The sequence below is a fragment of the Rhinolophus ferrumequinum genome, chromosome 12 (assembly GCF_004115265.2).
Source record: "Rhinolophus ferrumequinum isolate MPI-CBG mRhiFer1 chromosome 12, mRhiFer1_v1.p, whole genome shotgun sequence".
Lineage (NCBI taxonomy): Eukaryota > Metazoa > Chordata > Mammalia > Chiroptera > Rhinolophidae > Rhinolophus > Rhinolophus ferrumequinum.
The window spans coordinates 80,906,790-80,927,892 of record NC_046295.1 but is presented as its reverse complement, the minus strand read 5'-3'; the positions used below and the strand labels follow the sequence as shown (position 1 = coordinate 80,927,892).

Sequence of the window (21,103 nt, the reverse complement as noted above, 5' to 3'; positions counted from 1 at the left end):
TCCCCAGTTCCCCCCACATGTCTCCAGATCTCCGGACCCCCAGGTCCCCACTGTGGATAGGCTCAAGAACTCGACTCAATTCTGACTCCAGCACCGGAGTCTGGATGCCCCCTGAACACCCTTCCCTGCAGGCTCCCCATTCTTTCATCTCTGCTTCCTTCACCCTACTGTCGTTTCCTCAGGGAGCCGCTGCAGCCTGGCCCTCAGCCCCAGCCCCAGGCCTGTCCCCAGACCTGAAGCTTCAGCACATCTTTCCGAGTAGGTCAGCTGGACGGCTGCATGCTGGCTCTCAAAGCCCCCTCGCTGCCCTGTCCCTCCTGCCAGAGCCACTGAGAGCCCACAATGCCGCCATAAATACGACCACTTTATTATCATACAGAGGAGTACTGACGGAGACGACATTACAGGTATACCGTGAAAAAGAGTGCCTCTTCCCAGGCGTAAAGTGCGGTGGTCCCTCCGTGCACGCCAGCTTCGTATAAGGGAGGCAACGGATGCTAAGTTGGGAGATAAACGTTCCTCTGGGAGGAATAGCATCTGGTCTGAGGCGGCACCAGCATCTCCCTGTCTGCCCGCCCCCCTCCACCAGCGTCAGGTCCTGGAGGCAGAGAGGACCTTCCCACGGCCAAGCAGAAGGTTCAGCCCCCCAGAGAATGGAGGCAGCTGTGGGGACGGAGGGGAGACGGTCACCTCCACCTCTGGGCTCTGGCCTCTGGACCCCCTCGGGCGGCTGGGTGTTGGGGGATGGGAACCACAAACACACCATCCTCAGGCTCTAAGAACAACTGCCCACGGCAGGGGCGTTTCTGTCCGGAGAGGCCGACGGGCGCCCAGGGGCTCTCCTTCCCCGGGAGAGCAGAGGCTCAGTGTCCATCTTCACAGCCCGGGGTGCCCTGCAGGAAGGGTGTCCGAGGAGGGGCCCCAGGAGCTGCGGTGGCCCTGGGGGCGGGGTGCTCAGGTCTCTGAGGGCCCCGGCGGCCAGGCCTAGGAGTGGGGGGGCCTGCAGGAACGACAGCATGCCTTGCTGTAGTACCAGTGGCCACAGAGGTTCACCTTGATGGCCAGGGCGCAGTTGGTACCTGGCTGGTCCTGGCAGCTGTCGTCTGTGGAAGGACCATGGGGGGTGAGGCACGGGTATCAGGATAGGACTTCCTCCCCACCCCAACCCACCTCTCTTTTCCTCAACTGAGGGAACGAGGTCTGCACAATGGTGGCCCTGGGTGGCAGAGTGCCTGTGCACAGCTGGATCATACATGCCCCCTCCCGAGTTCAGGGGCAATGGGCCTCCCACCCAGCTGCAGGCACTCAGGTTCCTGTCCCCATCCCTCCCCAGGGATTTCACTGATCCCATCAAGTGGTTTGATCTGTGCACAGGGAAGGGTGATGACCAGGGGCCAGGATTTGGAGGAGCCACTGATGTCACCCCCAGAGTATCCCTGGGAGGCCCACAGGTGACCCCTCTCCTCAGTACATGCAAAGCAGAGCCCGTCACCTCGTCCATCTCCCAGGAGCCTGAGCCAGAGATCGGCTTCAGCCCCCAGCCTCCCTGCCTCCTGTGTGCCCAGCACTGGACTGCCCCGGCTGAGTCCCCGCCCCACAGCTGCCCTCCCATATTCTGAGGCAGGATGCTCTTTGCAACGTGCAGGTCTTCGTATGGCTCCAGAGGACCCCAAGCCCCAGTCAGGCCTCACTTGCCACCCTTTCCACCCTCAACTCCTGGCTGGCCTTGGCCAGTCCAGGGGGGACCCTCGCTCTCCCATCTACCCCAGTCTCCATAACCACTAACCCGCCTGGTCCTCTGGCTGACGTCTGCTCAGCCTTCAGGGTCTGGCCCCACCCACACCTCCTCGGGAAGCTCCTGCCCAGCCCTCAGCCTACCCCTGCTCACCTGGGGGCTCCGTGGGACAGGGCTGCAGGTCACAGGCCTGTCTGCCGACGGGCTTCACCAGTGGGTCACAGCCGCGGACAATGTCCGTCCCCTGGTAGCACTTCACGTCCCGCATCCGCACACCCACCCCGCAGGTCTTGGTGCACTGATGAGGGAGAGAGGACGTGGCAAAGCCCTACCCGGTGGGGCAGGAGGGAAACCCCACCGTCTCACCAAGCTGCTGCGTCTCAACTGACACAGGACACATGAGAGCTTGAGATGACGGGGGAGAAAGGGGCCCTGGCTGGCAGTCAGGGGACTGATACTCAGCCCCACCCAGTGCTGCCTCAGTTTCCCTGTCTGCACAGCGAGGGACTGAACCCCTCCTCTTTCAACTATCCCCCCAGGCTTTCCTGGGTCCTGCAATGCTCAGGACACACAGGCCAGGGCCGAGGCAGAGCTCTGGTGTTCCACTCCAGTAGAAAGCTATGTCTGTTGTGGGCCGGTTAAACGGATCCTCCAAAGCCACACCCCCATCCTGAGGCTCCCTGTCCAGATGTTCCCCTTGGAAAACCCCGCTGAGCTGCCCAGAGCAGCACAGACAGCTGCTGACCCATCACCCCACCGTCCTCCTGCCAGCATCCTGCGGGTGGTGGCTCCCTCTCACTCCCCCCAGGTGGGTGACCCCACATCACCCAGGCCCATCTGGGACCTGAGCCCTCGGTTCCCTGGGCCCACCTCTTGTTCTGTTTGCAGAGGCTCAGGGAGGATTAGTCTCAGCAGGCAGGGCCGCCCACCCAGTGGTCCTCCAGCCTGGGGGTTGGCCCAGTCTGGAAGCCACGAGAGGCTGGCGTGGCATGGAGCAGAGGACAGTCAGCCTTGGGTGGACGCCCCAAGGAGCCTCTGGATGTGCCCTGGCACCCGCTCCTCTGTCCCTGGGGAATGGATGGGACAGCTGGGAGGAATGAACTCTCACTGAGCCCCCGTCTCCAGGAGGGGCAGCCTCAAACAGGGGCAGTGACAGAGGTCCCCATGCAAACCATCTATCACGCCAGTCACCCCTCAGCCTCCCGCTGTCATCAGGGCAATAGGGGGTGCCCCTCCCCCGACACTCCCAGGCTGTCCTTCTGGGGCCCCCTTCATGCTCTCCTCCCTTCCACGGCTGAGCAGCCAGCACAGCGCTTGCACCGCGTAGGTCCTGGTCGCCACCTCACAGCGGCCCCCTCAACCCCTGAGGCCGACGCTCTTTGCAATGTGCACATCATAGCATGGCTCCTGGGGACCCCAGCCCCAGTCAGGCCTCACCTGCCACCCTTCCCGCCTTCCCCTCCCAGCTGTGCTCAGCCAACCCAGCGGGGACCCTGGCTCTCTGACATGCCTGGGTCTCCATAGCCACTAGGTGGTCCTGCTCCTCCTGGCTGACGCCTCCGGGGACAGCCCCCAGCCCCTCAGCCCCTCTCTTTCTCCCAGGGTGGGGTACTTTTCTGGCAACACAGAATGAACCAGTGTGAGTGTCCTCCCTCTTGAGCGAGCACACATGCTGTAGGGAGAGCAGAGGTCCCCTCTGGGGCAGGGTTTGAGCCCAGACGCCACCCTGTCCCTCCACTGAGAACCCTGGGCCTGGGTAGGGATGGAGGCCCCGGCCCCGCCCACTCTGAGTGAGGGAGGCATTCACGGAATCCCCCGACTCACCCCCGTCTCACACTTAGAATCTTGACCTTGAACTCTTAAGTTTGGGGAGGTGGCACCACCTGTCAGGTGAGCACATGGAAGCCTCAGTGTGGGTTTGCGACACACTGCGGAATGTGACAGTGAATGTCCTGTGCTTCCAGTCCCATGGGACGTCTATGTCATCCCTTGGCCGGAGGCACGACACCGGTCACACCTCCTGGCCATGGCAGCCTTGTCATCCAGGCCCCTGATCTCCACCCCCCAGTGACGCTCAGAGCCTAACCTGGTCCCCACTTGCCCCTCTTGACAGTTTATGGCACTACTAGGTGGGGAGGGGACGGGGGCACATGAGCCACAGTGTTGCTAAGGAGACAGCGGAGACGGAGGCGAGGAGATGGTGTGATTCACTCCAAGTGCTGTCTAGACAGGACTCCGGAGCTGTGAGGCTGGGGCCCAACAAGCCCCCGGAGCCTGGATTCACACCAGGAAGTCCCAGGGGAAGGGGTCAGAAGAGAAAACAGAAGTTAAACCGACCCTTTCTGTCAGCCAGAGAACGGGGGCGTCTGCCGCCCTATCTGGGAAACGCTGCGGCTTCATCTCTGCAGGCAGCCCACGCACCTTGGGGGCCCTGGAGTTCCCCTTCATTTTGCAGATTCCTCTCCCGCCTGGGACAGGGGGTGTCTGCCACACTCCCAAGTAGCTGCAGGACCCAAGTGGGTCAGACATCTCTCTGAATTTCAGTTTCTGCCTCTCTGAAATGGGAAGGAGAGCCCCCTCCCCATGGGGCTGTTGGTAGGAGGAAAGGGGACCCCTCACTGCCCAGGAGGTGAGGGCTTTGTTCCTGGCTGCAGGGGGAAGAGACAGCTCGGCTCCCTGCCCCCCAACAGTGTGACGCTGAGGCACCCTCAGCACTGTGCAAGGGCCAGGCTGCCCAGGAGTTGTTGCCCTGCCTTCTGGCTTCCCTGTGCCCCCGATGCACACGTCCCTCCATGCCTCTGCATCCCTCAGCCTGCGTCCCGCCTTGACTCTGACTTCTGGGGCTAGGCGGCTGTCTGACTTAGCCCCGCACGTCCCCAGTGCCCACCTGGGCTCAGGCGGCCCTATGATGGGCGTCAGGAACATGCACTGTCAAACATACAACGGAAAGGCTACAATGAAAGGCCAAAAGTGACCCAGGCTAAAAACACCCACGATGAGCCCTGCAGGGATCCCAGAGGTGAGATCTGAGAAGGCTTCCTGGAGGAGGTGGCTCTCACACCAGCTGACTTGGTAGAGTTGAGAAGCTTTCTGGCGACAGAAGGCCCTGATGGGGGCCAAGGGGGGAAACATGAGGGGCGTTTGGGACAGGAGGGGAGGGACCGAGGCAGGACCAGACCCCAGGCCTGGCCTCAGGTAGCCTCACAGGGGGCCAGCGAGCACTCACCTCAGACCACGGGCTGGTGTACCACTTGAAGCAGGGCCTTTCGAAGCAGGTGCTCTCCTCCGGGGGCTTCTTGGCCAGGCCACATTCGGGGCCGCTGCGCGTCTGCGGCTTCCCATTGGCCAACTCCATGCACAGGATCAGCCTCTTCTTTACACCTCGGCCACAGGTGGTGTTGCACTGAGGCCAGGGGACAGACAAAGATCAGAGGCCAGAGGCCGGGAGGACCGGAACACACGGCCCACGGCGACGCCGGCGACCATGGCTTGGTCAGTAGCAATTGGGTGAAACGGTTAGAGGGATGGCAAATCGGCGGAGAACTCTTTGGTCAATAACCATTTGGCCCATTTAGCCCATTTGGCCCCAAACAGATTTGATCAAGAGCAATCTAGCAGAAAACCATCTGTTCTGAAACAAAACAGTTAATGACAGTTTGGCCCAGGATGATTTGGCTACTAGCCATCTGCCTGAAACAACTGGTTGAAAGCAGTTGGGTTAAGAACAATTCGTCTGACAAGGCAAGTTGGTGACCATGCACTTGGTCATGAGAACAGACAGTTGCAGAGGACCCGGTGGGGGCCAAAAGCAAGTACAGCCTGAAGGCCTCTACTCTGGTTTTCCATGTATGGGGCGTAGGGGTGGGGGCACCGTGGCAGGGGAACAATACTAATTCTGCATGCATCCTTGAGCATTTGCCTAAATAGATTTGGAAAGTTTTAAGGGGTTTTCCTACTCTTTTGGCTTCTTCTATTTCAAATTAATTTTTCGTGAATTGTGCCCTCATAATTTGCAATTAAGCCGTCATTTTGACCAATCTGTTATTCCAGCCCCTGGCTCCCAGCCAAACGCCGTCCTGGTCAGAGAGGGCCCTGCGGCTGGGCTCACAGTACTCACCCGCTCCCAGTCCTGGGCCAGCCAGTGGGCAGGGCAGTTCCTGTCCCCGCAGGGGTGGATGGCCAGAGGCTTGGTCTCCATCTGGCACTGAGACTCAGGCACCACCCGTCCGTCGCTGGTCTTGCAGTACACATGTCTAATCATGCGGCCCTGGCCACAGCTCCCACTGCACTGCAGGGGGACACCCAGGTGAGAGCGGACCTCCCAGGTCCCCCTGAGGTCATGCCCAAGAGAGAGGAACAGCTCCCCGGGCAATGTGGGGAGCTGTTGCCATGGTAACCACATTTTTAAATAACATTTTCTGTGCTAATGACAGAAATATTGCATGTTTGATGAAAAACACACACAGAGAAAAGCACACCTCAAAGGTCATGTGCACACACAGCACCCAGAGGGGTTCCCGGGGAGCACCTGAGCGTCTCTCTTCCAGAAGAGAGACAGAGACAGAGGCACAGGGAGATGGGCCAAGGGGTTAGTTTAAAAGGGGATTGCCATGCGAGCCACCTGGTTTTGGATAAAGGCCTCGATTCTTCATCATAACAAGGAGAAGGCCCAGTTCTTCCCCCATGTCCTCACTCCGGAAAAATGGGGAGACTGAGGCACAGCTGGACGAAGCACTGGCCTCGTGCCCTGGCCACCCCTCGAAGCACGCCCCCAGGGGCCCCTTCCTCACCGGCCCCCAGTCAGAGACAGTCCACTGGCGGTCACAGGGGGGGCCTGTGCAGTCCTTCTCCCCGACGGGCCTGGTGTTGGGGTCACACAGCTTCTCATCCTCGGAGCAGCGAATGTCCCTGGTCACCACGCTGCGCTCCCCACACTTGGCCGTGCACTGCGGAGCCAGGCGAGGGCCGGTGTCAGGACGGCCCTCGTGCACGCCAGGCCCCCTCCCTGCTCGCCAGCGCACATGCTCACCTCAGACCACTCTGACATCTCCCACTGCGGCCCACAGGCCGGGTTCCGGCACGTCTTGCGCTCCTCAGGCCTCACGGCCTCGGCCGCCTCACACAGGTCGCTGTACACGGAGCTGTCGAAGCCGGGCGACAGCATCTTCCAGCAGCGCACGATGCGGAACTGGTGGCCCTCACCGCAGGTGCGAGAACACTCACTCCAGCTGCTCGTCTCCCACCTGCCTCGGGAGGGGCCGGCCCTCAGCGACCCCCACCTCCCTTCCTGCCGCCAGGACCCCCTGCAGCCCCACACCCCCCAACAATATGTGCCCACTCCTCCCTCCCCCACCTGTGTGGCCCAAAATCACCAGGGCTGAGCTGCTGAGGCCCCCACGGTGGAGGCTGCCGCCGTGGGGACCCCGAGTTCTCTAGGAAACACCTCGGTGTGGGTGGGCACTGATGCCTAACTCGTGTCCCGAGTGTGCACTGGGCCACCCTGCCCAGGAGCTCACGCTGCCTCCACCTGCTCTCACCTCAGCACCCACCCACCCACCTGGCCTTCCAGACACTGGGGACCAGGTCCTGGCCCTGTTCCCTTGCTCACACTGGGATCACCCCCCCAGATCCCTAAGCCCTGCCGTGGGGATTTTTGAGGGGAGCAGCGGGACCCAGGGCTGCACACCCAGCTTCTAAGAAAGGAGCAAATGGTCAGGGAGCAGAGGCTCAGAGGGAGCAAGGCAGGAGAAAAGGGGCACGTAGCAGCGTCAGGGAGCAGGCCTCCAAGGTAAGTTTGCTCCCAAATGACAAGTGATGGGAGGCTGGCACCCTCGGGCTCATCTGGGGCCCCTGCACCAGCTCCCGCCACGACGGTGAAGAGGAAGAGGACATGGTTAGGGCTCCATGTCTGACCATCTGTGACGTGCGGGCTACAAAGACAGGACCTTCTCCCACCTCCCAGGTACGGCCAGTCCTCTTGGCACTTTTGGTGTAATCCGTTTAATTCATAAACATCCTAGCTGCGCCAAGTAGGCCTAGGGGCAAATGTGTCATCATCATAGGACAGAGTAATGTTCAGAATGGTTTCTCAATCTGCGGTGGAAGGCATTAATTGGCCACCTACTGCATGCGAGGCACAGCGTCAGATTATACTGCAAAGCATGGAAGACACAGAAGGACCCTGACAGACAGGTCAGTATGGCCCCTCCCCGCTGGCCCCGCCCATAAAGCCCCTTGGAGGAGCAGGATGCAAACTCCTCTGGGCAGCGGCAAAGCAGAGCCCAGCTGCCTCCCCCCAACTCTGCCTGGGGCACTGGGTGGCAGGTACCTGGGCTGGCACTCCCTCCCAGCACAGAACTCTTGAACCGGCTCAGGACGGGTCAGGGCATCGCAGTAGCTGTCGTCCACCTCGATGCCGTCATAACGAACACACATGGCGTAGGTCGACATGACCCCTGGGTTCAGGACAAGGGAAGGGCCTGTGAGCCACACGTGAGCACCTTGGAGACCAGCCGACGGGCCACATGACCTGACCGCTCAGAGCCCAGCTTCCTGGTTTAAATTGGGGATAATGACCGTAACCAGCTTACAGAACTGTGGGAGAACCCAGCGAGGACTGAACTCTCTCTCCACCCGCGTCCCAGTGTCTGACCTCTTCTCTTTGTACCCTCACCCCCACCCCAGCCAGCCCAGGCTGGACACCCAGTTCATATGTCACAGACCCTGAGCTTTGAATAAACGCAAGTTGTCCCTTACAGAGGCCATACAGCAGGTGTCACTAATTTTCATTCATTCAACAACTACCCACCTCTGTGTGGATGGACGGACGGACAGACGGACGGACGGATGGACGGATATAGAAAACCTAACCATTCCAGCCCTTTCCAGCCTCCCCAGGTCTTTAGACCCTCCCTGCCCTCCTGTGGCGTGCCCCATTCTCCAGCAAACTCCCTCTTGAACCTTCTTTTTCCAATAGTGTGTGTGTCTCCTTTTATGGGCTCCCCAGGACTTTATAAATCCCATCAGAGGACGGGATGTAAAGGGCCAGCTCTCTTAATTCCTTGACCCATCTCCACCCTCTTTTCCTCTGTCCTCCCCCCCCTCCGGCACCCCTGTGCCTGACACCCAGCTGGCACACAGGCCAACTCACTAAGTAGTGGTGGGTCCCTGCCAAGGGGTCAGGATGCCTCAGGGTAGTTGTTAGGCCCCTGGTGAAGGCCTAGGTGGGGGCAGGTTTTGTTGTTGCTGCTCCCATAGTGTGTGTATATGGGAGGAGCGGAGGGGGGGTGGAGAGAAATGGGGGGGATGGAGAGAGGGGGAGAGAGAGAGAGAGAGAGATCCGCCTTCCTGAAGGATGGAGAGCATGGAACCCTCATCGCTGGGTGGCCAGCCCTCAACTTCCCCTACATGGAGAGCTCCAGCCCCCGCACGCTCCCTTCCCAGCAGCTCCTGCCTCTCCAAGTCCCAGCCCTGGACAGAATGAAACAGCCTGGGAAGGAGCCCACATGGGGATTCTTTCTTTTTTCCGTAAAGGACGAGCCAGGCTGCAGTCTCTGGTCCCTATTTGCCAACACTGGGCTGTGCAGCCTTTAGCCCTGTCTCAGGAGGAGGCCGGCTTCCTGGCAGGTCTGCTGGGGTTGTGCCAGGCCTCAGACACCAGCCACGGGGCCCAGGGACGTCCGGGGCTGGGACTTGCAGACCCTCGCCACGTGCCTGCTTGTTCATTCACTCAACCTCACGAAGTGGAGGCCTGGCAGGAGAGACTAGAATTCAAGTCCCAGCTCAGTCTCTCCCTGGTGCGGTGACATGAGTACTGTCCGGCTCTCCAGGCCTCAGCTTCCCCATCCGCACACATGGGAACCTCCCAGAGACGCTGGGAGAATGAAAGCACCAGTTTTCTGGACCGCTCTTCATTAACTCGGTCTTGAACACCATGTTTTGCAAACCTTCTTAGACAGGGAGCCCTTCCTTTTATAAGAGAGACCAGGGAGCCCCAACCCATGAAACCAATGGGGGGGCCTCGCTGCGCCTGGGCCTCTGGAGGGACGAGCTCAGGGTCCACTGCCTCCACTCCCCTCATCCCTGTGCCCTGGGGGCACCAAGGAACAGTTTGAAATCATTGCCTGAGACTCAAGGTAAGAAGAATCCAAACCAATTCACCTGCATTTCTACCGCCCCCTTAGAGCGCATCTTTAAGGAAAAGAGGGAAGCCGTCCTGTTATGGCTGAGCTTGGCACAGGTCTGCCACACTGACCTAACAGCGCTTCACATGAGATCTTGGCAAAGCACAGGGCAGGGTGGGGCCCCAGCGGTGTGCCCATGACACCGCTCAACATGCACAGATATCACGTGACACAGAAGGTTTGTAATCCCGACCACCACCCCGGCCTGGCCTCGGCGCCCTGTAAAATGGGGTTTTGAGAGGAGGCAGCCACTGATGTGAGCATCTCATGTGGGCACAGTGTGTGGGAGGTGGCGGCAAGGGCCCGGAGATCTCATTTCACCTCTGTCCCCACAACCACCTTCACACAGGTGCGTGTCTGCTTTACAGGTAGAAAACTGAGGCTTGCAGAGATCAAGCACTTTTCCAAGGGCACTTGGTGTGGTCGAGCAGATAGTGCAGCTCAAGTGCCCACTGACGCCCCACAAAGCTGGCCTTGTGCCCTCCAGAATGCCAGGGGCAAACTCCGTGGGTCCTACGTCCTGCTCAGGAAGGTAGGGCCCTGGGTTCCAGCCCGAGAGGGAGAGCAGTGTGAGCAGAACATAAGGACCTGTGGTCCGTTCAGAGCCCTGCAGCCACCTCACCAGGTGCTCTCTCGGGCCCATATCCTGAAATGCCAAGCAGGGCTGCGGGAGGTGTGACTGAGCCCAGACCACGGCTGCCCAGGGCCCGGTCATCCTCCTCATTGGCCAGGGACTGCAGGAGCATCCAAAGTTCAGGCCATGGGGGGAGGGGGGCGGTGCTGCTGGGACAGGGACATTGTACATTTTGAGTGGCAGCCCCAGGTGTTGTCCAAACCCAACCATAAAGCCTGAAGTATAGAGAAGGTGGCTCTCAGGTCTCCGTGCCACATTTGCCAGGGTGCTGGTGCTGGCTCTGCCATCTGAACTTGCAGCAGCCCCCAGGGAAGGGAACCAGAGCTGGCAGCAGACAGAGTCCAGTCCCTGATGGCTGCAGCTAGCATCTCAGTGTGGTGGTGGCCAGCCATGTGTGCAGACAGACATGGGTCCAAGTCACAGCTCAACACTTACTAACCACATGTGTCTGCCTGTCAGGTGCCACCAAGGGGTCTCCGCCCCCTCCTACCTCCTCTCCTGACGAGGTCCTAGAACCCGACCCATTGCCTCGGCCCCAGACTGCCTGGGTCTATTGCCCCCTTCCTATGTTTGTGGAAACAAAAGTAAACTCCTCGCCACCTGAGATTTCTTACTTTGAACCGAAAGGACGTTTGCTCTAACAAGACATGATATGAACGACAACAGACGAAGAGTGTTTGGGGGCCCGTGTAATGCCCAGGACAGTGGTCCAGCATGCGGGGAGCAGGAGGACACCCCAGCCCCTGTCACATCCGGCACACTACCTCCCAGATCCGGAAAGGAATCAGCAGACAGGCTCCCTGCAGGCAGCTTGGGGCTACAAGCAGGTAAGTGGGTCCTGCAGCCCGGCAGCTGTGACCAGTACCTGTGGTGCAGGTGGCACTGCAGGGTTCGTGGGATGACAGCTTCCACCGGTACATGTCCGCCGGGCTCACGCCTTGCTTGCGTGCCTTGGGCCTGGTCCTGAAAACAAGGACAAGCAGAGAAGGGGGTGAGAAGCCATACGCTCACTGACGGGCATGAGTTTTCGTCGGAGGGTGTGTTCTCATCCACGGGGGCGGTTGTGCTTTTCCGTGACAGCACACCTGTCCTGCGTCCCAGGCTGAACCCACCTGTTAGAGTCCGAGCGGCCATATCTAGGAAAGAGTGGAGGGATGGAGCACCCACAGGGTGCCACAGTTTAGGATGCAAGGGATGTCTGTGGTCTCCCATGTCAATTATTTAGTCCGAGCATACTGCTGCTGACGCTCCTTCGGGGGCAGCGGGGGCGGGTGAAGAACTGGGGGCTCACCAACATCGTGATCCCTCCACACAGGTGGGTTTCTCACCTTCTAACATCTGAGACTGGGTTTCTTTTCCCCCGACCCCTCTCTGGGAAGGGGTGTCAGAAAGCACCGTATGCACTGAGAATGTGTCAGAATCCTCTCCTGCGGCCTCCTTCAGCCAGGATTCTGATTGAATAGGGACATTATCCATTCGCCTCCAATTATCAAAATAGAAAAGTTCAGCGCAGACAGGGGGAGTGGCTGCGTCCCCTCCAGACGCCTCTGCCCAGGTCTGCCTGCAATGGCTGCTGTGCAAGGAGAAAGGCACGCAGCTTCCCCGCCAGCGACCAGCCAGGATTCTTGGCCGGAACTCAGGCGGCCTGAGCCAACTATTGTTAGGACTGTTTGCGTCTTTGAACCAGTTGGTGTGCTGGGCCCAACCTCAATATCGTCCTGCAGGCCTGGTTGGGACTCAGCAGGGGATGAGGGAAGTGGCTGCAACAGTGGCAGTCTCTGGGCTCCCAGCTCCAGGGCCCACAGAGCCAGAGAAGGGGACACGGTGCCCTGGCCTGGCTGCTGGCACGTCACCCAGGGCTCGACCTCCCTCTTCCGCTGGGCACGGCAGCAGGCCCCGTCCCCAGCTCCACCTCCCTTCCGGCCCAGAGGGGCTGGCTAAAGAGGACAGGAGCTACATTCATTTCACAGGGCTCAGCTATGGAGACACGTCCACAGGTCCCTTCCTTGGGACCTGCTGTCAGGCTGAGGGTTGCAGGGCATACATTCTAAAAGGCCTTCTAGTTGATTCTGTGATGCAGACATTGCTCTGGATTCCAACTTCTGGAACTTCACAAGTGGACGAGAACTGCTCTTACAATTTACTTTTGCAGGAACATCTCCCTGAAAGGCACATCATGCTCTGAGAACCAGGAAACCATGTCCCGGAGACCTGAACTCATAAATGTACTGGTGTGGCTGCATGCACCCAGGGCCGGGGGCCGGAGGGGATGGGAAGGAGAAGCGTGCAGAGGGTGGTCGGGCCGGGCAGGTATGAGCTGGTGGCTGATGTCACAGCTACTCAAGCCTGCTGGGCCCCCTCACCTGGGGGCTTCACAACCAGGAGCCCGCCCCAGGCTTTTCATGGTCTCTGAGAGAAAGGGAAAGTAGCCTCAACCCGCCCTCCTCCTTAAAAATGAGGAAAAATTTTAAAAGGGCCTTTCCCAACACCCTGTCATCTGACAGCAAAGGACCCGTGGAAACCTAGGAGAGCACCCAGGTCCCGTAAGCAGGCCCTCTGGGGACGGAAGAACCCAGAATATCACCCCCTAACCGCTGATTTGAAAAATACCAAACTACTGATTGGGTCCCTCGCCCCCCCTTTCAACAGCTTTAAATTCTCCCCCAGAACCAAAGAGATAAAGAGATCCAGCCCGTGCCCCCCCCACCCCACCCATGGCGAAGCCACCATCTTTATCTAATTACACACTCTCCCGCCAGCAGGCAGGGTGACTCATTCCTGACTCCAGGAAGAGTGGCCCAGTTCAGAATAACCCTTCAGATTTTAAGCACAAAAGGTATTTCTGGAGGAGCTGCCTACACATGGCTCTTACTAGCACCAGCTCGAGTCACACACAGCACATACAACCCTTGAAACCCCTGCACGAATTTGCACAGCAAGGCAACCCTACCAGGTTCTGTTCTTAGAAGTAACGCCAGGAAGAAAACCACCCAGGAAATCTCTGTACCCCCGGCCCTTCACCACCTCCAGCTGCAAGGGAGATGGTACCCCCCTCAGCCTTGAGAGTCAGAACTGCTAGACTCCACCTGGTGACGGCCGCCCAGGCATGGCACGCTCCAAATCACGCGGCTCCGGGCCCTCTGCCCAGCGGCCTCCAGCACAGGTTCGTACAACCGCAGGCAGCAGAGGCTTTGCAGTGACGGCGCCTGTTTATAAGGGAACCACAATGCACACTCCTTGCTTTTCTTCCCCTCCAGACTGGGAGAGGGACCCTGCGTCTCTGTGCCTTGGACGCTTGTTCCCAACCTCTGCATCTGGTGACGGGGCCTTCCTTGATTGTTTGAGGCCAGCCTGAGAAGATGAAAATAACCTTTCCTTTCTGGGCTGCCCCTTTGATTTCAGCCTCTCTGGGGAGCAGACGCAACTTCCTGTGTTTGGACAACTCGCAGAGACGGGGCTATTTTGGCCTGGTGGTTTCCCCACGCCTCCCTCAGCCCTTCTTTATCTCAAAAGACCATCTTTGGTCCCTGCCTGGCAGCATCCTTTGATGGCAGCCAGAGGGGAGCCACCCCATCTCACCACGTCTGGGCCTTTCTGAGGGTTGACAATTGATTGTATTGATCCCTGGGTCCCTACTGGAAACCCCATGTGTCTCCGTGCGGCTGAGGGGGGTGGGGTAAGATTCAACTGGGATGGGGCAAGAAAGACTCCAAAAGGTGGCTTAAGACCCAAAAGCTTGTGCCTGAGCTGGCCTAGGAATCCTTGAATACCTGAGCTGATGGGCCCTGAGGCATCTTCTGATAAGTTCTTCCCGTAGTGATCGGGAAACTGAGGCCCAGAGAGGGTTGGAGCCGCGTCTGAGGCTCACGGGGGCAGAGCTGAGATGGCGACTCAGTTCTCCAGACACTGTCTTCTGCGATTTTCACCGTGCCACCACCGCCACAGACATATTCCATGCCTTGAGCCACATTAAATAGTGCGGCCACCCTGACCACCCGTTCAGAGAGGGACCCTGACCTCAGACAGCTGGTCTCCTGCACCGAGGCAGGAGCCGTGGGGGGTCCCTCCCTCACCCTGGAGGTTGGCTGTGTTACGGACAGTTCTGTTACTGAGCCCTCACCCGGCAGGTCTAGGTGCCTCACGCGGGGAGGGCAGCCCTAGGCGAATCAAGCTCACTGCAAGGACTTCAGAAACCAGGCTCAGGCTGTAAGTAAATGGCCGGGTCACGGCCTAGAGCTGGCTGATTCTGAACCCCAAACCTTTGTCCACACGCCCCCCCCTTTCAGATTCAGACCCAGACCCCAAAAGCAAAGCCTGTCACCCCCTTCCAGCCACTGGGTCCCATACACCTGTGAGGCCCCACTCTCTGGAAGTTTTTGGGCCCAGGGCTGGGGAATGGGTGTGCCCCTGTGGGAAGAAGGGCGGCCACAGGAGGCTCCAGAGCTCCCCTGTCCATGTTTGCAAAGAATCCCAGCCGGAGCCCAGATGTCGCCTCAAGCCCTCCAGTCCCAGGTACCTCATGTGAGCCAGGACCTCAGAAAACAGCTGGAGGTCAGAGGCAGGCCCCGTCCTGGGGGTGCATGGCGGGGAGCGGCCGTCCCCCGAGCTCCCGAGGACACCCACATCCTCAGCCCTGGCTAGGGTTCACGTCCTGTTTGTTGTTTAAAGTCAAGGGGTTTGGGTGGGTCCTCAGAGAACAAGACAAAACAAAACCCAGTGGCCCATCCCTGCCTCCACACCCCCGCCCTGCCCCTCCCACCCCTCCAGAGGCTGCTGAGCCTGGTCCTGCCATTTCTGCCCGCCTCACTGCCCTGTGAGTTTCTTGGGAAACTTCAGGGTGGACGGACACTTCAGGGTGGCCATGAGCCCAAGGGGTTTGTCATTAGGGATTGTCCTCTAGTAGGGATGGTGGCAGGCCTGGGGTACCCTGCTCCCAGCTTCGCCGACTACGCAGGGAGGCTCCTGGTCTCCAGCCATGACTGTCTAAGCATTGCCAGTTGTCATTGTCCAGATGTCCCCAGCTGTCCCTAGATATGACTGTCCAGTTGTAACCAGCTGTGACTGCCCCCGTGTCCTCATGAGTGTCCTTGGCTCTGGGGCCTGACCCCAGTTGGCTTGTCACATGGCCCATCCCAGAGGCAGCTCCAGCCCCCGCCGCAGAAGACCTTGTTCCTAATACCTGATTCTGAGGTCTGGTCGCCGGCTGCAGCACCCCCAGGACCCTACACCAGTCTCCTCTCTGGCCTGCAGTGAAGTTTGTGCTGAGTCGCCCACATTCGGGGGACAGCCTGGAGCGTCTGCCTCACGCCCAGCAGCCGTACATGCAAAGACGGTGAAGACTGAGAACCCAGAGAGTCCAGACCCTCACGGACTGGGACTCTAAGTTTGTGAATCGCCTTCTCTGAGCCCCAGTACCTGCCCCTAACGCTACAGGTGGCGTGACCAGTGTATGTTTCCATGCCTGTGGCATGCGGGGCTCCGAGCTTGGTCATGACGAGCGCTCTGAACCGCTGGCCAACTCCCTCCCACCCCCACCCTCCTTCCTGCCGACCTCGGCTCCACACATGGACGCTCAGCACCGGGACTACCTTGTAGGGAAGACACACTAAAACCCAGTCCTGTGACCTCCCGCTCTGGTCCACAAGGTGGGAGGAGGTGCCAGACAGCAGTGGCTGTGTCCCAGCCAGACCACCCCGACCCCGTAGTGAGGTCTCGCTTACACGGCCCCCGCCCCAGAGGACAGGGCAGAGGCGTGCCTCCTACCTGGCCTTGTGTGTCCTGTTCCCGGCCGAGGTGGGGAGGCTGGCACTGGCATTGGGGAACGGGGCCTCGGAGGAGGTGTTGGTCACCCTGTCACTGCTGAGCTCCAGGTAGGACCCATTGAGCAGGTCAGCACCGGCCCTCTGGTTCTCGTAGTCGACATAGAGGCTCTCGGCCAGGGAACTCCGTGGGGCGCCCGGTGCAAAGATGCTGTTGACCGTCTCGTTGAGGGCGAGCTCCCTGGAGTCCGAGCCTGCGTCCAGGAGCTGGCCGGAGATGGCGTTGGCGGAGAGGAGTCCCTGGGAGGTGAGGTGGGCGTCGGCCTCTTGGCCATCCTTGTTCCCCGCGAGAGCCATCCCAGTGGCGTTGCCGTCTACAAGAGAGACAGATGACTCAAATTGAAGCCCTCCCTCTCGGGGGGGGACAGGGCCGCCCTGGGGGTGGGCGTGGGGTTCAGTGAGGCGAGAGGCGAAGAGCTGAACCAGGAAGCTCCCAGAGGTACGTCCCTTCCCTATGAGGGGACGCAGATTGCCAAGTGGAGGCCTGCAAGCCGGCCTGGACAGTCTCTTGGGGGGGAGTCGGCTTGACCTCTGCAGTGGATTAAAGAGGGTCTCCCAGAACTCATGTGTACCCAGAATCTCAGAATGTAAGTGTGTGTGGAAAGAGGGTCTCTGTAGATGCAGTTAAGGAGCTCAGATGAGGTTATCCTGGCTGTAGGGTGGGCCCTCCAGCCAATGACTGCTGTCCTTGTAAGAAGAGGTGAGGACACTGAGAGACAGTCACAGAGGAGCGGGTGTGTGAGGACAGAGGCGGAGACTGGAGTGCTTCAGGCACAAGCCAAAGACCACCTGGGGCCAGCAGGAGCTGGGAGAGGCCGGAAGGGCCCTCTCCTAGAGCCCCTGGAGGGAACGCGACTGGCTGTAAACTTGATTTTGGACTTCTGGCCTCCAGAACTGGGAGAGAATCCATTTCTGTGGTCACAGTGTCTGGCCATTTGTTACAGCAGCCCCAGGACACTAAATACAACCTCTAAAGTATCTGCTGTTTAAAGACTCTAAGGGTCATGGAAATTCTCCCCGCCAAGTTAGTGAAGGGATGCTTCCCAAGTCTGGCCAACCTTCTGCCCCTAGAAGGAGTGGTGGTCCAGACCAGCCATGATGAGCCATGGCCCCCAGGAGCAGGGCCCAACTGCCAGCGTGGGTCCCGGGACCCTGACTCTGGACTCACTACCACGTCTCCAGCCGTACCTCCTGCCGCTTCCTCTGGACCCCGCCTCACCAGGCTGAACCCCCCTGGTCCTCTCTCGTCTCCACCCCCCTCCACGCCCTCACCAGCTAGCCGTCACCTGTTGCTGAGCTCTCGGATCAGGGGTCACCCTCTTGAGAACTCAAGGTTCTCCCTGTGTCCCCTCGACTAACTGTTATTCCCTTCCAGAGCTTTCACAACACCTTGTATGCTCTCTGTCTGTCAGTCTGTCTGTCTCCACTGAATGAGCGAGGGCAGGGACTATGGGGTCAGACCCCCCCTGGGTTTGGCTCCCAGCTCCTCCATGGTAGACTATGTGACGTGGGCACGTCCTCCCTCTCTAACCCTCAGTCTCTCCACCTGTCAAGTGGAGGCAACTATCTACCCAAAGGACACATGTCAGAGGATGTATATAAAGGCCTGGCACTGCGCCTGCCCAGTATGCCCGCGATAAGCGGCATCTCTTGTCAAACTCTTCTGCAGGCTGCAGGGGACTGCGGGCCCTGGCCCAAAGCCCCGCCCCCTAGCAGGCCCCACGCCACCCCAGCCCTCCTGCTGGTTACCTCGGAAGCCCTTGCCTCTCAGGGGTCCCTCGCAGGCCCCGCCGCTGGCCTGTTCACACACCTCGTTGGTCTCCTGGCCTTTGCTCAGACCGAGTTCTATCCCCGGGCTCAGTGGGCCAAACAGCCGGTTGTCCAGGCCCAGCCGCTCCGCGGAGTCCTGGCCGTAGAGGGAGCCGTTGTGCTGAAGGAAGCCCAGCAGCCCAGGCCCGTCCAGCTCCTGGCTCTCCGCACTCTCGGAGGTGGGCTCGGAGAAGCTGTAGTAGACGGGCTGAATGCGGTGGGCGTGCGGTGGCTGCAGCAGCGTGTACTCAAAGGTGATGGAGGGGCTTTTGCCATTCTGGTTCCACACCTGGGAAGGAGAAGAAGTGGGACCCGGCCCTCCCTCACTGCACAAGCCTAGAGTGGCTGCCAAGTCCATCGCCCACACCCCTTAGGACAGAAGCACTCCTGTCCCAGGCTGCCAGGAGCCGTCCCCGCTGTGGCCCACAGCTGAGTCCTCCCAGGGACATGCCCTTCACAAGAACTCTGCTCTCCCAGGGCCCATATCCCAAAACTGGAGAACAGGGGCACAGCAGGGAGGGGCAGAGGGAGCTGTCCAGGCCGGGTACAGGCTGTAAGGGGGTGCACAGAATATTCTAGAAGTCACAAAGCCACTAAAACCTGACCATGTTATGTTACCACCGCACGCCAGAAACCCTAAGTAATAATGGTGTACCGCTCCTACCGCTCCTCTTCCCCCGGACGCCTCACTGCCTCCAAAATGGGGGTGCCATGGCCCAGGTCCCTGAGGCCGTCCCAGCTGCAGAGCTGGTTGTGGGAAGGCTGAGGCCCCTGTTGAGACTGTGTCACAGCCCAGTCTCTCCCTCTGCCAGCCCTGCGTCCCCTCCCGATGGGGATTCTCAGGGTCACTTAGGGTCAGGAGTCCTAGAAAGTGGACTCTCAAACAGGAGCTTGGAGCAGGGTCAGCTGCCAGGAGGAGTGATGGGAGCCCGTCCTGGTGGTGCAGGGAGCACTGAGACTCCCGGGTGGTAAACTGGGATGCACGCACCGGAAGGAAATGCACCAGTGGGCGCCACGTCTCCAGTGTTGGAGACTTGGCGGGGGATTGAGCGGCCAGTAAGAAATAAGGGTCTGGAATGTGATGGGGAGAAATACAGCTGAAGGTGACATCACATCTGGTCTCTAACTGAAGGCCCAGCCAGAGGGCCTCCCATGTTACACAAGGACACTCACATGTCCTCCAGCCAGAGGCAGATGAGCTGGAGAAGTCCCAGAGAACCCGAGAAGATTGGCTGCTCCACCCTGCCAAACTTGACCTGGAGGAGTGGGGCCTAAAACTTGGAGTGTGGGGGTCCGAGTCCATACGCATACAATTTGAAACCTCAGATTTCCCTGAATCGACCAGGCCTGGAAAGGGGCCATTCCTCCCTGTTAAAGCCAGTACCTGCCCCTTACCTGAGGATGGTACAGAGACCTCAGCCTTCCAAACCCCATGGGCCTCTCTCAGGACATTGCCCTGCCTTCTCCCTGGGCCTCCAGGCCGATGGCTTGGGTTATGTCCCATCCCTACCAGTCAGGAGAGCACGGACGCTGCTCAGGAGAGAAGGGACAAATCATGACGGAGGTGTCGGAGAAGCCAGGAGGGAGCTGTGGGCCTGGAGCCGAGGGTCAGGGGCTGGCTCAAAGACAGCACCAGATGAACCCGAACGAGGGAAGTTTCTGTACAGAGCAGTGCCTCTCACAACACAGGTGAGAACTCTGGGAGAAGTGCCAACACGCCACTAGGATGGAGAAAGCGCAGAGTAGAAGACACAGGCTGACACTGCCATGGCAGGTGATGGAAGAGTGAGGAAAAGCCTGGAAAATCCACCAGGGGACTGTTTTCTGTGGGAAGACCTGGGGGACATTCTGTTCATCAGAGTGAAAGGAAATGTGACAGTGAGGACGCATCCACATCACTTGGAGGGACACACAGAGGGCAGGATTGGTTGTCCTCAGAAGCCAGGGCTGACGGCGGGAGATGCTATTCTAGAATCAGATTCCCCACAGTAATCAGAAAAGGGACCCAAGTATTGTAATAAGCAGCAAGGCTGACATGGTATCCAGGGGACCTGACCCACAGAAAACTTTACACACGGCTGATAAACCAAAGGACCCCCGAGGAACAAACCAACAGGCCCAGAAAAGGTGCTTCTTAATCTGTAGATCAAACACCACCAAGGGGAGATAATCAGGACGTGGACGGCAGCTGCCCCATCAAAGCCACCATCTCTGCCCCGTCTCCTGGGCCAGTTTTCAGACTCAGAATCCACTAAATGATGGGACAGCCAGGTCCCCAGAAACAAGGATTCACAGCAAGTTGACATGGTAATGATTCTTCCAGTTCCTCCTCCAAACAGCCTATAGCCGTTGACTTGGTTAACTGTTCAGCAGATAAATGACAGACGTTTTGGAGCTAGGGTGTGAGTTGTCACTGGTAACCGGGGATCCGTCATGCCACTGTGAGAGCATGTGGGTGACAAGCAGTGGCTCAGGCCTGGCTCACAGCAGGTCCACTGGATCCAAGGTTCACCCAGCCCCCAGATGCATAATTGGCAGTTGGCAGAACCGTCATGTTGGCTTCTTGACCTGAGGGGTAAGAGCTACCATAGTGGGGAACCTAGTGGAAGCCTGTGAACCTGACCCAGAACCCCCTCCAAGAGGGTATATCAAAAACAATAGTGCATCCTGGGAGAAAACACAGAGACGAAGGCCGCTCCTAAAGACCGAAGGGATGCAGGGTGGCCACCCCATCGCACCCTTCATTTAATTCAGCAGGAGGGCCCCGATGTAAATAAGACGGATCCGAGCGGAAAAGAGGGAACTACCACAGACTCGACCAAGCAGTCGCCCAGGGGCAGCTTTTCTAGAGCAGATTGACATGACCTCAGGTTGGTCGTATGTGGCCGCTGACCTGGCGAACACGCCCTTCTCTACACAGAAG

General features: G+C 59.2%; 1 protein-coding gene across 4 annotated transcripts in view; it reads right to left on the bottom strand.

Annotated features, from left to right (window-relative positions):
- Positions 1-343: 343 nt before the first annotated feature.
- ADAMTSL2 (ADAMTS like 2) overlaps positions 344-21,103 on the bottom strand; it is a 36,482-nt gene continuing 15,722 nt past the window's right edge. For all 4 annotated transcript variants that reach the window (XM_033124056.1, XM_033124057.1, XM_033124058.1 and 1 more), the window contains 10 exons: positions 18,121-18,469; positions 16,316-16,685; positions 11,418-11,515; positions 8,064-8,190; positions 6,765-6,978; positions 6,526-6,681; positions 5,853-6,023; positions 4,962-5,138; positions 1,889-2,033; positions 344-1,103 (listed from right to left, as the gene is read on the bottom strand). In XM_033124056.1, coding sequence (XP_032979947.1) covers positions 985-1,103; positions 1,889-2,033; positions 4,962-5,138; positions 5,853-6,023; positions 6,526-6,681; positions 6,765-6,978; positions 8,064-8,190; positions 11,418-11,515; positions 16,316-16,685; positions 18,121-18,469 — 1,926 coding nt within the window. In that variant the 3' untranslated portion in view covers positions 344-984. The remainder of the gene's footprint in view (positions 1,104-1,888; positions 2,034-4,961; positions 5,139-5,852; positions 6,024-6,525; positions 6,682-6,764; positions 6,979-8,063; positions 8,191-11,417; positions 11,516-16,315; positions 16,686-18,120; positions 18,470-21,103) is intronic.